This window comes from Nerophis ophidion, linkage group LG03, assembly GCF_033978795.1.
Source record: "Nerophis ophidion isolate RoL-2023_Sa linkage group LG03, RoL_Noph_v1.0, whole genome shotgun sequence".
In the NCBI taxonomy this organism is placed as follows: domain Eukaryota; kingdom Metazoa; phylum Chordata; class Actinopteri; order Syngnathiformes; family Syngnathidae; genus Nerophis; species Nerophis ophidion.
Genome location: NC_084613.1, coordinates 28,382,582 through 28,399,577, shown reverse-complemented (window position 1 = coordinate 28,399,577; position 16,996 = coordinate 28,382,582). Strand labels below are relative to the sequence as shown.

General features: G+C 40.7%; 1 protein-coding gene across 3 annotated transcripts; it reads right to left on the bottom strand.

Annotated features, from left to right (window-relative positions):
- Window positions 1–1,816: 1,816 nt before the first annotated feature.
- lysmd4 (LysM, putative peptidoglycan-binding, domain containing 4) lies at window positions 1,817–13,399 on the bottom strand. Of its 3 annotated transcripts, XM_061894783.1 has the most exons (4): window positions 13,249–13,360; window positions 11,768–11,847; window positions 3,774–4,036; window positions 1,817–3,672 (listed from the first exon to the last, which is right to left on the bottom strand). In XM_061894783.1, exons 3-4 carry the CDS (start codon window positions 4,026–4,028, stop codon window positions 3,142–3,144), a joined length of 786 nt encoding a protein of 261 aa, XP_061750767.1. In that variant the 5' UTR covers window positions 4,029–4,036; window positions 11,768–11,847; window positions 13,249–13,360; the 3' UTR covers window positions 1,817–3,141. The 3 variants fall into 3 exon arrangements, with proteins under 3 accessions (XP_061750767.1, XP_061750766.1, XP_061750768.1); XM_061894782.1 differs by lacking the exon at window positions 11,768–11,847 and having other exon boundaries at window positions 13,249–13,399; XM_061894784.1 differs by lacking the exons at window positions 11,768–11,847; window positions 13,249–13,360 and adding an exon at window positions 12,951–13,210.
- Window positions 13,400–16,996: the final 3,597 nt, after the last annotated feature.

Here is a 16,996-nt window from a genome sequence, read left to right as displayed (position 1 = left end):
ATCATCCAGGGTGACAGCTGGGAGGAACATCTGCAGCGGGTGGGGGCGGTGCTTGAGTCCTTGAGGCGGGCGGGGCTCACCGCCAACCCCGGGAAGTGTGCGATTGGTGGGAGGGAGGTACAGTAGCTGGGGTACCACTTGGGGGGGGGGGGTAAGTGCGACCGCAGGTTGACAAAACGACGGCGATCGCGGCATGCCCACCCCCCAAGACGAAAAAGGAGGTGAGGCGGTTTTTGGGCATGGCCGGGTAGTACCGCCGGTTCATTCGCCTGTTCGCAGACTTGACCAGCCCCCTGACCGACCTCACCCGGAAGGGTGCGCCAGAACTGGTCCAGTGGACGGAGCAGTGCCAGCAGGTGTTCAAACAGGTAAAATCTGCACTCTGTGAGGAGGCGGTACTGTGCAGGCCTAACTTATCCATCCCTTTCTGCCTGCAGGCGGGTGAATCGGAGCGGGGGTTGGGGGCAGTGTTGTCGCAGCAGGTGGGGGGTGTCGACCGCCCCATCCTATACATCAGCCGAAAGCTCTCGGACCGGGAGGCGAGATACAGTACGGTGGAGAGAGAGTGCCTCGTGGTCCGATGGGCGGTCGGGGCCCTCCGGTATTACCTGTTGGGGCGCCCCTTCAGCCTCTGCTCGGACCACAAGCCGCTCCAGTGGCTCCACCGCATGAAGGATGCCAACGCACGGATCACCCGGTGGTACCTAGCGTTGCAACCCTACAGGCCGGGTACGCAGATGGCTGTGGCCGACCACCTCTCTCACCCCCCCTACGGGGGGGGGGGGGGGGGGGGGGGGGTCGCGGCCGGACGGGTGCCCGGCCTTAAACTGGCGGTGGAGGTATGTAGAGGGGCGTGGTCGACGCTTCCCCTGCGGGCGAGGCGTGCACAGGAGCCGGCTGTGAAGCGATGTCAGGGGCGCGGGGGACCATTATAAGGCAGTGGGGAACAGACGGGAGACAGAGACGCGGACGGAAGGAGCGGCAGTCCACTATTGGCTGATAAGCAAAACATTGAAAAATATAGACTGTAAACTGAAAAATAAAAACCCTGTATTCGGCACCCGCCTGGCTGTGCTCTCTTCGGTCAAGAACGACCCAACAGCTCCAGACGCGTTCACAACCGTGTTACTACCCACCTGTGTTTGTAATATTGATGATTTTGCAAGATTTCAAATAAAGAGGCATATTTTTCCTCAATAATTTTGGTTGAAACCTCAATTGTTCAATCTTAAGGGCTATTAAATTGAGATGTCGTTGAGATGATATTTTATACACTTTGGAGTTAAGTCAAACTGTTAGCTTTGGCGACCAGCGAGGCCATCCTATCCTGGGTCTACAGCTGTCAGGGTTGGAGATAGAAGGGGGCTGGGGGGGTCTCTGTATCAACACTGGGATGAGACCCAGACCCAAAGTCTGGTAAGAGGCCAGAACTCTGCGGCCTGGAGTGAGATCAGAGCTATGCTTTAAAATAGGGTGTCTCAAGTTTTAGGATAACACAAGTCCAGTAATGGAGCTTTTTGCCAAGCATGATGGTGTTTGTGTGCCCACAATAATTCCAATTTTATGAGAATGTTCTGCTTTTGCAGACATTTGTTTGAAAAATTTATATATTTAGCTAAATATCTGATTTATTATCATCATACTCTCCAATAACTTTACAGTGACTGTCAAATTCAGACTATTTGCCTATGCTCCCATCTGCTGGTGAATGTGGATGCCAGCAGTTGGAGGTTTTAAAAAAGTGTGAGGCCAGAGCAAGACTTGAATGAATCATGATTATCATTTGCTTGGATAGTTTAAAAAAGACCCCACTAAATTAACACCAATACCGTTTTATTGTCAGAATCTTACACAGGATTATTTTTGTATATGACTACACATCATTTATTTGCTCAAAACCTGTCAAAACTTTTATCTAAAGTCCCGTTTGAGTTTATTTTGAAGTGAAATCTGACAATACACCAGTCAGATCTTGTCTCTGAACATACAACATCTTTCAGGCAAACATCAAACAGGGGTGGACAATTTATTTTTATTATGCAAACATTTATTTAAAAATTATGCATATTTTTTAAATATAAATACATTTAAGAAAAAGTATTTTTTAGGCAGTTTCTATGCAAACAGGATGGGCTTTTCCAACCTGTAATCTGTTTCAAGTTATACATTGCGGTTAGACTGTACATTGCGGGTGTTGCTTTGAATCAAGAATTGTGTTGACTTTTTGACTGCCTTGTGTTGGACAAAAAGCACCAGATGGCCTTGCATAGGTTTGTGTCAAAAGTGCTGAAATAAAAGTCCTGCAAAAGTATATATACCCAAAGAAATTAATATGCTTGCTAACATAAAGCTGGTACACACAAAAAGTTAAGTCCCTGAAGTTTTCCACAATCATAAAAAGGTGCAATTATTAGTATATACAATTTGAGGCAAATCTTATGGCATAACACATCAGGTATTGATTGGCATTACAGGTGAAATTGAAATAATTTGAATATTGCGCAAAGGTTAATTTATTCCAGCAATTAGATTTACAAGGTACACATTAAAATATGACATGGGCTCATAACATGCAACTCTAGATAATCCAAGTCTTCTTCTGATATACTCTTTATGATTATGGCTTAAAACTTTGGTTTTTCAAAAACGGATCATTCTGATCATCAAAATGATCATAAATAAAGGCTTGACATATCTCACTTTGCATGTAATGAGTTTGTATTACATATTGGTTTCACATTCCAAGTTGAAATGCTGACACAAATTAATTTTTGCACAATATTTCCAATATTTCACCTGTATGTTTCATAAATACCTTGTGGTCTAAAAGGTACTGTCCAAGTCACAATGATTATTATTATTGCACTGCATTACTATTGTAAACACCTCTCACACTCTTGGCACTGAATTCAGGGATGACAAAAATGAACTGAGAAAAACTAATAAATAAACACTGAATAAACTCAAGTTAAAATATATCACTGCAGAAAAAAAGACAAGATTATTAATTTTTTACCAATTTTGAAATTTCATATTAGTGAAAAAAACATTCCTGTGTCAAATGAGATTGATGACATGCAAAAACTTACAAACTTAAAACCAAAAGTGCAAATATTTCTGTCGCACTTGATGTTAAAGTGTCTATCCTGGTTCTTGTGAGTGGGGAGGTCCATTGGTACCAAAGGTGGTCCCTGAGTTGTTAGAAAACACGATAGACACAATGGTGCCATCTGGTGGCGAGGTTGCCCCACTGTGTTTCGTTTTGAAGTAAATGACATAAAATAAGGGTAGGACGATGCCGATGAGGAGCATGGCGACCACAGCGTTCCACCACTGGATGCCCCAGTCTGCACCAAGACCCTTTAGCTTCGGTCCCCTGAGACCCAACCTTTTGGGTTTGTCATCCAATAAATCCACGTCCTGATCGTCTGTCGTCTGAATCAAGTTCTTCACGTCGTCGTCCACCTCCACGAGAAAGTTTGTGACTTCGTGTCGATACGGCCGGGCTGAGTCCCACTCCTGAGGCGTACAAGTGGAACTCGAAGCTTCTTCTTGAGAGTCGACGTACGTCTCTGTTAAAAAGCTGTGTTTGGGGACCGGGATTTTTATAGATTTCAGTGCAAATAAATCCTGCTCCTGGATGAGGTTGTTTACTCTCTTGATATCTGCCACCTTTTGAAAAAAAGTGCTCGCTAGTTAGGGTTGCAACTTTTTCTATAAAATTGGAAATAAAATAATTTTATCTATTAGAGTATTGATAAGATCATCCCTACCTTGCAGCCATATTGCAATGCCAGCTTGTTGAGATTGTCATTGTCTGATACTTTCCTTTCCAACAAGTGGACGTTCCTCAGCCAGTCCGGTTCTGGTTCAAAGCACGCCCGGGGTCTCATCTCCATCTCCTCCTCATCCGACGACGTAGCCGACTCGTTGGCTTTACTGTTGAACATGTAAACCTGACCATCCGCGCTGGCGTGGACGTCCACAGGTGCCTGGAACGCCTGCGGAGGATGCTCCCCTCGTCGCATATTTCAGCCTGGAGGGAAAGAAAAAGTGCACAATTTTGACAAGAAGCAGGGAGCTCTAAAATCTGCGTGGTTCAGTCCCTGCTTTTTGTTCCGCCCAGGACTCGAACCTTGGTCTCCGCATGAGAGACGAGCACGTTAGGTACTGGGCTATCAACATGGTAACCAGCAATGCTCTTAAAGACCTATTGAAACCCACTACTACCCACCATGCAGTCTGATAATTTATATATCAATGATGAAATATTAACATTGCAACACATGCCAATACGGCCTTTTTAGTTTACTAAATTGCAATTTTAAATTTCCCGCAAGTTTCTTGTTGAAAACGTCGCGGAATGATGACGCGTACGCGTGACGTCACTGACTGTCAGGAAATATTAGCTCAGCACCAGTTACGGCTAAAAGTCGTCTGCTTTAATAGCATAATTACACAGTATTTTGGACATCTGTGTTGTTGAATCTTTTGCAATTTGTTCATTTAATAATGGAGACTATAAAGAACAATGCTGTTGGTGGAAAGCTGTGGATAGCAGCTGCCTTTAGCACCGAGACACAGCCGGTGATTCTTTGTTTGTTGTGAAGCTTTAACACAGAGCGGTCAAGCGAACATGTTTCTCTACGTCAACGAGCATGGTTTTGGATGTGGAAATTGTGATATATATCTTACCGGAGAAATCATTGGATTATTTTTTGTCCTGCAGCAGCTGTTTGAAAGGAAGCTGTGAGCTTGGCTCCTCGCCTTCTCTCTGAGACACTGGGTGTTTACCGCAGCCATCCGACCTCGAGGTATGTCTTTACAATTTTACTAGAACACTATTAAAACAATAAGCAGATAAGGGATCTTCCAGAATTATCCTTGTAAATGTGTCTAATTACATCTGAAACGCTCACACTGCCGCCGCCCGAAGTCGTCGTTTTTTTTTCCTAGTCCTTCATTATCAATATCCTAATTCATGAATCTTTCATCCTCGCTCAAATTAATGGAGAAATTGTCGCTTTCTCGGTCCGAATTGCTCTTACTGCTGGTGGCTCCCATTAAAAACAATGTGAATATGTGTGAAGCCCTGCAGCTCGTGACGTCACGCGCACATACTTCCGGTAAAGGCAGGGCTTTTCTATCAGCGACCAAAAGTTGCAAACTTTATCGTCGATGTTCTCTACTAAATCCTTTCAGCAAAAATATGGCAGTATCGCGAAATGATCAAGTATGACACATAGAACGGACCTGCTAATCCCGTTTAAATAACAAAATCTCATTTCAGTAGGCCTTTAAGGTTCACCCACGTCCACTGGCTGGCCTCAGTTAAAATAACAGGAAAGTTTGGCAATATAGTTTAACATTACGTCAAAACTTTTTGCAATAATAAACCTCAGCTTATTATATCTGCCATCTATAACATCACAGTTATGACTTCCCTCAAAGGGCCACGTGTAACAGTGAATTTATGAATATAAATATTGGGGTGTGAACTCTTGGGCACTGAACGATTTGACTCAGAAGTCTTTCTCAATTCAACAATTCTAACAATAGATTATTTGGTATAATAATTATAATGAAACTTTTTCATAACTGGTTCAGAATCAGAATCAGAATAGTTTTTTTATTGCCATTGTTTGAGAACGGGTTCACAAACTAGGAATTTTTCTTGATGCAATCGTGCAACATAAAATACATAACACTATTGGTAATAAAATGAGCTGTAACTGAGCTATCAAATCTTGTTATTGTTCATGTGCCTGTTGGCCGAGGGGGAATAAAATGTTCAGGTGCCGGGAGGTGTGGGTCTGTATGGACCATAGTCTCCTGCCTGAGGGGCGTGGGGAGAATAGTTTGTGTCCAGGGTGGGAAGAATCAGCTGTGATCCGACCCACAGCCTCCTGGCCCTGGAGGAGAACAGGTACTGGAAGGATGGGAGCTTGCAGCCAATAACCTTTTAGGCAGCACGTACGATGCGCTGCAGTCGATGGTTGTCCCAGACTGTGGCGCCGGGGAACATTACGGTGATGGAAGAGGTGAGGATGGACTCGATGATGGCTGAGTAAGACCGCACTTTCCTCATCTACTAATCTATCATCCTCGCTCAAATAAATGGGGAAATTGTCGCTTTCTCGGTCCGAATTGCTCTTACTGCTGGTGGCTCACATTATAAACAATGTGAGGATGTGAGGAGCCCTCACACCGGTGACGTCACGCGCACATCGTCTGCTACTTCCGGTACAGGCAAGGCTTTTTTATGAGCGACCAAAAGTTGCAAACTTAATCGTCGATGTTCTCTACTAAATCCTTTCATCAAAAATATGGCAATATCGCGAAAGGATCAAGTATGACACATAGAATGGACCTGCTATTCCTGTTTAAATAAGAAAATCTCATGTCAGTAGGCCTTTAAAGGTAATTCTTATCATTAAAAATAAGTAATACCATTTTTTTTAATAGATTTTTGAAAATTATGAATCGATTTAGAATCACAATGAATAAGAATCGCGGTTAGGATTTAGATTCATATTTGGTGCACCTCTAATAAATGTATAAGAATTTGATTTCATTCTAATTATTTTTTGTTTTTTATTTACACTGAAATTTTTTCATAGATTTTTCAATTTAAAAATACTGGCAGTTTAGTCAGCGGAATTTAACTGTGGTGTTTACAGTATATAACTGTAAATAGAAAAATGGTACCAATGTTTTTCTATTTCTTTTGCCTTTTTTTTTACAATTTGATGGACGACATGATTTGAAATTATTTGTCAAGCAGATATTCAAGTATTCTTGTTTTCACAAAAAATATGTTTGGAACGTGTGATAGTGTAATATTTGTTGCATTACAAAATAAAAGATATGCAACTGCATTTAGTACAAAAAGGTGTGTTTCTGTCACAATGGAGATAGAAGAATAAAGTAATAGAGTTTGACACATAGGATCGCTTTACTTCTTTTTACACAATGTTATAACTTACTGTATGTACCACAATGTGAAGTGAAGTGAATTATATTTATATAGCGCTTTTCTCTAGTGACTAAAAGCGCTTTACATAGAGAAACCCAATATCTAAGTTACATTTAAACCAGTGTGGGTGGCACTGGGAGCAGGTGGGTAAAGTGTCTTGCCCAAGGACACAACGGCAGTGACTAGGATGGCGGAAGCGGGAATCGAACCTGCAACCCTCAAGTTGCTGGCACGGCCGCTCTACCAACCGAGCTATGCTTATAGCATTTTTTTCCCCACCTATTAAAAGCCTACTGAAACCCACTACTACCGGCCACGCAGTCTGATAGTTTATATATCAATTATGAAATATTAACATTGCAACAAATGCCAATACGGCCAGTTTAGTTTACTAAATTGCAATTTTTAAATTTCCCGCGAGGTATCCTGTTGAAAACGTCTCGGAATGATGACGCATAAGATGAGACGTGCGCGTGACGTCTCGGGGTGTAGCGGACATTTTATTTCCAGCCCGATCCAAGCTATAAGTAGTCTGCTTTAATCGCATAATTACACAGTATTCTGGACATAAGTGTTGATGAATCAATTAATAATGGACAACTCAAAGTAGAAAGATGGAGGTGGGAAGCGGAGAAATGCAGCTGCCTCTAGCATCACAAACCCAATCGGTGTTTCTATGTTTAAAATTCCCGAAGGTGAAGCTTTACTACGGAACAGAGCGGTCAAGCGAACATGGATCCTGACCACATGATAACCGGCAGGTTTCGGTGAGAAAATTGTGGTAATAAGTCGGCTCTTACCGTAGACATCAGCGGAGCTTACGTCCTGCTGCAGCTGCGTGGCTTCCCTCAGAGACTCTGGCGGTCAACACACCCGTGGCCACCCCTCCAACTTTCAGGTACTATATAATCTCACTAAAACACTAGTAACACAATAGGCAGATAAGGGATTTTCCAGAATTATCCTAGTAAATGTGTCTAATAACATCTGAATCGCTCTCACTGCCCTCGCCTTTTCTTTTTTTTTCTAGTCCTTTACTCTCATTATCCTCATCCACAAATCTTTCATCCTCGCTCAAACTAATGGGGAAATTGTCGCTTTCTCGGTCCGAATCGCTCTAGCTACTGGTGGCTATGATTGTAAACTATGTGAGGATGTGAGGAGCCCTCACACCGGTGACGTCACGCGCATATCGTCTGCTACTTCCGGTACAGGCAAGGCTTTTTTATGAGCGACCAAAAGTTGCGAACTGTATCGTCGATGTTCTCTACTAAATCCTTTCAGCAAAAATATGGCAATATCGCGAAATGATCAAGTATGACACATAGAATGGACCTGCTATCCCTGTTTGAATAAGAAAATCTCATTTCAGTAGGCCTTTAATATTAACAGTAGTCAAGATATTTTTGCCTTTGTATCTTTTTCAAGTGTGGTAGTTAAAATATTTACTGCTTTTAGTTAATAAAAGACGGAGACAAGGACTATGGAACAGGTGATTTATATTTCAATTATTTGCTTAAACAAGAGGCAATATTATTTATGTTTTTAGGATGACAAATTAATGACAAAGTTATGAATAGTTAAAAAAAAGTTTTAGTTAGCACAAAACGTTTCGCCATGCACCCCCTTGCAACTGAGCATGTGTATAACGGGAACACGATGGACACATCAACTAACTCTGAGTTCAGTTTATTTCGAACTTTTGCATTATTATACAGAAAATGTTCTAACAGGAAAGAATCGCTTAACTAAATAAGGCTGTATTACTGTATTTTGCCATTTTAATATAGTATGTACAACACACAGTGAATCAAACAAAGTAAAAGTTAAAATCATGAGTAAATGTCGGAAATCATCTAAAGCAGGGGTGCCCAATACGTCGATCGCGAGCTACCAGTCGACCGCGGGGGGTGTGTCAGTCGATCTCCAGCCAGGCTTTTAGAAAAAATAGACCTAAAAATTAGTGATCATCAATCTTCACCAAGATGTCACTTAAATGACATTCACGGTACCGGAGGGTATTGTGAGATGACGCTGGCTTCTGCAAAATCATTATTATGAAAATATGACCGAGAGGAAGGCGAGAAACACTTTTTATTTCAACAGACTCTCGCGCCGTACCTTTCGTCAAAACTCTAAAGGCCGACTGCACATTTCCTATCTTCACAATAAAAGCCCTGCTTCATGCTGCCTGCGCTAACTAAATACAGAGTCTCGGAAAACTGGCGTGCAAAATTGATCCCTCAGAAAGCTGGCGTGCACATCACTTGTGCCCGCCAGCTTTCCGAGACTCTTATTTTGTTAGCGCAGGCAGCATGAAGCAGGGCTTTTATTGTGAAGATAGGAAATGTGCAGTCGGCCTTTAGAGTTTTGACGGAAGGGATGGCGCGAAAGTCTGTTGAAATAAAAAGTGTTTCTCGCCTTCCTCTCTGTCACTTTTTCATAATAACGAACTGGCAGCAGCCAGCGTCATCTCACAAGACCTTCGGGTGCCGTGAATGTCAATCAAGCAAGCTACGGAATTTGCCGCCAATGTTTTTCTTGTAAAGTGTATGGAAGCTGGATGAATTAGATGCCAAAAACCAACCACTTTCATGTGGTATTGTACAGAAAGGACAACTTTTTTTCTCCTCCATTTGAAAATATGGGCGTTATCATCATTACTGTCTGATTCCAATCAATGCAAGTCATCAGAATCAGGTAATACAACAACTTATATTCTTGTCTTTGTGAAAGAAAGACATCTATATGTGTTACACATGCTTGTATTATCATTAAACACATTTAACTTGTTTACAAAAATGTCTCTTTCATAAATAAATAAATATATATGATATATATAAATGAGGTAGATCCCCTCGAGTTGGTCAATTGAAAAGTAGCTCGCCTGCAGAAAAAGTGTGGGCACCCCTGATCTGAAGCATATCTACTTAGACAGATAGCTGTGAAGCAAAGTAAAATACATAGTAATAAAACATTTTAAACCGTTTTTTGCGTCATACGCATGCGCACATCCCATCCGTAGGCCAGCAACATCAGCCAACATATACATCTTATAAGTAGACGCAGCATAGACCGCTACTGCCTACTGGCGCTGACGAGATGCGGACCCACCATCTTGGAGTGGTGATCCGCTCCACTTAGTGCAATACATTTGGCAGGAGCGATGAACTGTCAACGCATTTAATAAATCTTACCTCACTCAATACCACTGATTTTACAAAGTTTTTTTTTTTTGTCATACATGTAGCTATGATAAAGGACACATGTTTTGGCGTGTTTTAGTATTAATAGTGTGCTTAACAGTAATATCCATATTTTTATATGCTATAAGTGACCAGACGTCTCAGATTAAAACTGCGAATATAGTCCCAGAGAAGGGGAAAAAACAGTCAGCTATTTTTAAATTCAAGAAATTTAAAATTAGGTTATATATACACATGCGTATATCCTACATGAACAATGTATGAATACATTAGATATCTATATATTTTAGGGAACTACAAATTGTATCTCTGTTGCTGCAGCAGCAGAGTTTATTCTGTCTTGACACTTTGTATTGATATTTTGCATTAAATTCCGCTCTTAAAAGATAATGTTTACAGTGATTGTTTTGTTTTTATGTATGTCGCTTTAATTAAAGCGTCTGCCAACTACTTAAACATAAACATATAAACACCTGAAAGTCTATATATCAGCTAAAACCACCAATCTGTTTCACTGGATTCAGAATTAAACCAAATTCTGTCTTACCCAACAATGTTAGTATTTGTATATTGTTACTTGAAGCTAGACTAAATTTAGACTTGTATAATACTTTACCATGAATTGATTAAACGTGGACCCTAACTTAAACAAGTTGAAAAACTTATTTGGGTGTTACCATTTAGTGGTCAATTGTCTGGAATATGTACTGTACTGTGCAATCTATTCATAAAAGTTAAATTCAATCAATCAATACTGTATAGCCACTGTCCATCTGATTGTCTAGTTCAGTGGTTCTCAACCTTTTTTCAGTGATGTACCCCCCGTGAACATTTTTTTAATTCAAGTACCCCTAACCAGAGCAAAGCATTTTTGGTTGAAAAAAAGAGATAAAGAAGTAAAATGCACCACTATGTCATCAGTTTATGATTCATTGAATTGTATAACAGTGCAAAATATTGCTCATTTGTAGTGGTATTTCAAAAACTATTTGGGAAAAAAAAGATAAAAAAATAACTAAAAGCTTGTTGAAAAATAAACAAGTGATTCAATTATAAATAAAGAATTCTAAACATAGAAGTAATCATCCACTTAAAAGTGCCCTTTTTGGGGATTGTAATAGAGATCAATCTGGATTCATTCATACCTTGATGTTGCAGAAAAAAGACCATATCTTTTTTTAACCGATTTCCAAACTCTAAATGGGTGAATTTTGGCGGATTAAACGCCTTTCTAATATTCGCACTCGGAGCGATGATGTCACAACATGACGTCACATAGGTAGTCAATCCGCCATTTTCTCAAACGCATTACAAACACCAAGTCTAATCAGCTCTGTTATTTTCTGTTTTTTCGACTGTTTTCCGTACCTTGGAGACATCATACCTCGTCGGTGTGTTGTCGGAGGGTGTAACAACACGATCAGGGACGGATTCAAGTTGACTTACGTGGAGTGTGCATCGATTAGCACGGCATGCTAATCAATGCTAACATGCTATTTAGGCTAGCTGTATGTACATCTGTACATACAAATTGAATGCCACAAATTTAATGTACACCCACATTTAATGCCAAACAAACACTTACCAATCGACGGATTTAGCTTGCTTCAGTGTCACATGAGGCGAAAGTCCTGATCGTTTGTTCTGCACATTTTACCGGCGATGCTATGGCAGACATGGCACAGAGATGTATGGATATCCTGCAGATGCATTTCCAACCATAAAGTCAACGAAATCACAAAGGTGAGTTTTGTTGATGTTATTGACTTATGTGCTAATCAGACATATTTGGTCACGGCATGACTGCCAGTTAATTGATGCTAACATGCTATTTAGGCTATCTGTATGTACATTTGTAGCTATATTTGCATCCAACCTTTCCCTGCACCCACATTTAATGCCAAATAAACACTTACCAATCGACGGATTTAAGTTGCTCCAGTGTCATAAGATGCGAAAGTTCCGATCGTTTGATCTGCACATTTTACCGGCGATGCTAAGGCAGACTTGGTACAGAGATGTATGGATATCCTGCGACACTCAATCGTTGGTTAGAAGGAGATCACCGATCACGTTTGTATTGGCATCGCTGGATGACGTCACAGGAAAATGGACGGTGGCTTCACAGATAGCGAAAATCAGGCACTTTAAAGCCTTTTTTCTGGATATTCCATGATGGGTAAAATTTTTAAAAAAACTTCAAAAAATAAAATAAGCCACTGGGTACTGATTTTTATTGGTTTTAACCCTTCTGAAATTGTGATAATGTTCCCCTTTAATTCTGAACATTTCTTCACAAAAAAGAAAATCTTTAACATCAATATTTATGGAACATGTCCACAAAACATCTAGCTGTCAACACTGAATATTGCATTGTTGTATTTTTTCACAGTTTATGAACTTACATTCATATTTTGTTGAATAAATATATTTATAAAGGATTTTTGAATTGTGGCTATTTTTAGAATATTTTTTTTTAAATCCCACGTACCCCTTAGCATACCTTCAGGTACCCCCATTTTTAATTTAATACATTTCACTGACAAGCAATTCTATTATGGTCATACTCTTGTTTGCTAGCGGCAACAATTTCAGTACTATTGAAGATCTTTGCTCCTTCTCAAATCTGTGGTAATATTCTTTTCGCAAAATACAACCAATAGTACGTTAATGTTAAATCTTACTTGTGAAAAGTAATCCCCCGATTCTAACTTTCAACAGTCCGCTTATTTGAGCAGGAAAACCAGCCCGACATCTTTGTTTTCTACCTGTCAATTGTCAGTTTAGGCTGCTCGCTGGCTCATCACCACTTCAAGATGGCGGCCGAATTTCTCGCGTCACTGCAGCCAATGCTGAGTCTACTTGTAAGATGTCTATGTCAGCCACTGCCTGTTAGCTTTAGCCTAGTTAGCATGCTAGCTGTAGGCTGCTAACATGTGTTCTCCAAGCAGGGGACATGTTTCACTTCTGCTACGGGCGTCTCAATAGCCCTTTACTCAGGTAAGCAAAGGTGCGACAAACACAACCAAAACGGCGCCGTACTGTCAGGGTTCCAAAGTAGTTTACCTTCAGCGACTGAGGCCCCCTCTTCTTTCTAAATTGGCTACTTTGTAAGCTAACAAACTTGCAAGTTGGTGTCAGTGACGGCAGCAACAGGCTCGACTTCTTCCCTTTGGGCGGCCACAGGACGCGCGAGTCCCTACTGCCATCTCGTGTTCATTCTTAGAACAACAACCCGTCGATTGAAAAAGCAGCAATCGTGCATAATTTACTGATAATTTTTGTTATATTTTGAAAAAGATTTAATTGCAATATTTAAATCGATATAGACCATTCTATTAAATCATGCACACCTGTCGTATGTATTAAATTCCAATACAAATAGTCTCGAACTGCACTTATTTTATACTGAAAGTGTATATCCTCCTGAGACTCAGCAATGCATTGTTCTAGATCAGGGGTCTCAAACTCAATTTCTCCTGGGGGCCACTGGATGCAGAGTCTGGGTGAGACTGGGCCGCAAGAAAATAAAATATTGTAGCGTCCCGGAAGAGTTAGTGCTGCAAGGAGGTCCTGGGTATTTGTACTGTCGTGTTTATGTTGTGTTACGGTGAGGATGTTCTCCCGAATTGTGTTTGTCACTCTTGTTTGGTGTGGGTTGACACGGTGGTGCATATTTGTGACAGTGTTAACGTTGTTTATATGGCCACCCTCAGTGTGACCTGTATGGCTGTTGACCAAGTATTCCTTGCATTCACTTGTGTGTGTGAAAAGCCGCAGATATTATGTGAGGCAGTGCTTTTAAGGTTTATTGGCGCTCTGTACTTCTCCCTACGTCCGTGTACCACTCCGTACAGCGGCATTTTAAAAAGTCATACATTTAACTTTTTTAAACTGACACTTATAATTCCCGATATTACATTCTAAAGCATTTATCGGTTGATAATATCGGCAGTCTGATAATATCGGACATCTCTAAAAATAACAGTTTGAATTGGTCGAGGTTATCGTGGACTGTTATTACTGACGGACAGGTGTCGCGGTGTGACTGCAGCCAGGAACGTAAGAAAACCCTCGTCTCCAAGGTAACATCTCTGTCGCTTCCACTCATTTTCCGCTTTTCCACTAATGCAGGGGTAGGCAACCCAGAACGTTGAAAGAGCCATTTTGGACCCAAATAACACAACGCTGTCAAGCGGCATTCATATAAAACTCGCGGGCCGCACTAACATTAGACTTTCATATTAAGGTGGGGGCCGTAAAATAACGTCTCGCAGGCCGCAATTGGCCCGCGGACCGCGTGTCTGAGACCCCTGTTCGAGATATTTTGACAGCCTTATTTCAAATTAAAATCTCACTACAAGAATAACATCTGCAGGACAGTGCCGATAACATCCTGGGCTTTACAGTGATATGCCCCCCCCCCCCAATACAATAGAACAGTGGTTCTCAAATGGGAGTACACGTACCCCTGGGGGTACTTGAAGGTATGCCAAGGGGTACGTGAGATTTTTTGAAAATATTCTAAAAATAGCAACAATTAAAAAATCCTTTATAAATAGATTTATTGAATAGTACTTCAACAAAATATAAATGTAAGTTCATAAACTGTGAAAAAAATACAACAATGCAATATTCAGTGTTGACAGATAGATTTTTGTGGACATGTTCCATAAATATTGATGTAAAATAATTATTTTTTTGTGAAGAAATGTTTAGAATTAAGTGCATGAATCAGGATGGATCTCTATTACAATCCCCAAAGAGGGCACTTTAAGTTGATGATTATTTCTATGTGTAAAAATCTTTATTTATAATTTAATCACTTGTTTATTTTTCAACTAGTTTTTAGTTATTTGTATATCTTTTTTTCCAAATAGTTCAAGAAAGACCACTACAAATGAGCAATATTTTGCACTGTTATACAATTTAATAAGTCAGAAACTGATGACATAGTGCTGTATTTTAATTCTTTATCTCTTTTTTTCAACCAAAAATGCTTTGCTCTGATTAGGGGGTACTTGAAGTGAAAAAATGTTCACAGGGGGTACATCACTGAAAAAAGGTTGAGAACCACTGCAATAGAAAATCTGACATTCTCAAAATTAATAGTTTGATGTGGTTTTGTTAACCTCCAGTCATTTTTAACATACTGAATCCCCAATTATTCCTATGTCCTCTGTGGTTGACATAAACCTTTAAAGGGGTCGTATTGCGATTTCTTTCTACATATAAAACACTTCCTTGTGGTCTACATAACATGTTATGGTAATTCTTTTGTAAAAATTTTGCATGGATTGAGTTTTACAGAGCGTTTCCAAGCCGCTTTCTGACTGTCTCTTCAGGATGTGCCGTTTTGTGGGCCTTCTAATTTACGTGCCTCCACTTTAACAGCGTCTTCCACCCGAAATGGCAACAGCGGAAGATGCATGTGCATGTACGAGCCAGTCTGCCCCACAAGAGGATAGTGAGAAAAAGGAGGAACTATACTGGCGGACTCGCACAACGCGCTTTGGGTATCATATATGGATAATTCGCTGACCGATAGCAAAAAAAACGTCAGCAATGGGGCAACATTCCAAACGGCTTGTTTTTCAGAAGTTTGAGGGAAGACAATATTGTTTTATAAATATCTCTGCAATGCCTCCACGGTTTGATTTCAGATTTGATTGCAAAATGTATTGTGCAGATTCGAAATACACAACAGCAGGTACTAATGGGTAAGAAAAGGTGGTTTTGCATGATAGGGCCCCTTGAATATGAATTCTTAAAGAATGTATCAGTATCATTCATAATATGACTGAAAAAGTGTGGTGTCCATCCATCCATTTTCTACCGCTTGTCCCTTACAAAACCAAAAAAACCCTCAACTTTCAAAACCATTTTCATCGATAAGCTCCTGGCCTTCACACTTCATGCGTTTGTTTGCAGGATCCAGAGCAGTGTTTTTTTTTTATTGCAATCAGAAATACTTTCATAGGCAATAGCGCCTCCCCTTGATGACTCTCATAGAATTCTGCATGTCTTTACCCACACCTGCGGATTCCAACAACTGACGAGTTATCTGAAACATGAAAACGCACAGCTTCAGCATTTTGGATGAAAAGTATCCTACAGCTACCGTATGGTCTTCAGCTTCTGCCATGTAACCTCTGCCAGCAACCTGCAGTTTTCCACCTTTGTTGGCAGCTGTAGTCCTGCTGCTGAACGCCTGCATCAATAATTCACAGCTGCATGCACGAGAAGATTTTGGCAGGAGCCTGAGGTTTGGTTGGCAGGTGTTTGCTCGCTTGCAAGATTTGCACACAGAGGTGGAAACCGCAGAATGTTTGGCCAGAGGCGCTCGGGCCACAGATGTCTGAGATAGCCTAGTGGTGATGGAGGCTGCAAGAGGTAGCTTTTGCTTGGAAGCAGACATTGAACATAGAGTGGTTCGTGGGGGGTCCAATTTTACCTAAAGACGTCAATAAATGAAAGGGCGCCTTATATCAAATTTTACCACAAACTTTTTCATAGCCCCTTCCTGCTCGTTCACTGAAAACAATGTAACAAGCCCAGGGGTCTGCAACCAACGGCTCTTTCATGCCTCCACCCTGGCTCCCTTTGGTTTGTAAAACATTTAAATTAATGACTATTTAATTAGATTTTTTATTTATTTAATTTAGGTTGTCTATTTTAATGTAACTGTTTTTATTTTAGAGAGTTTGCGATTTTGCAATATTTTGTCTATCGAAATGTACGTAACATCCCCTATGCGTCATCTTTTGCTGCCAAGCAATTGTATTGTTTTTAACGGCCAAGATGGCAATGGACA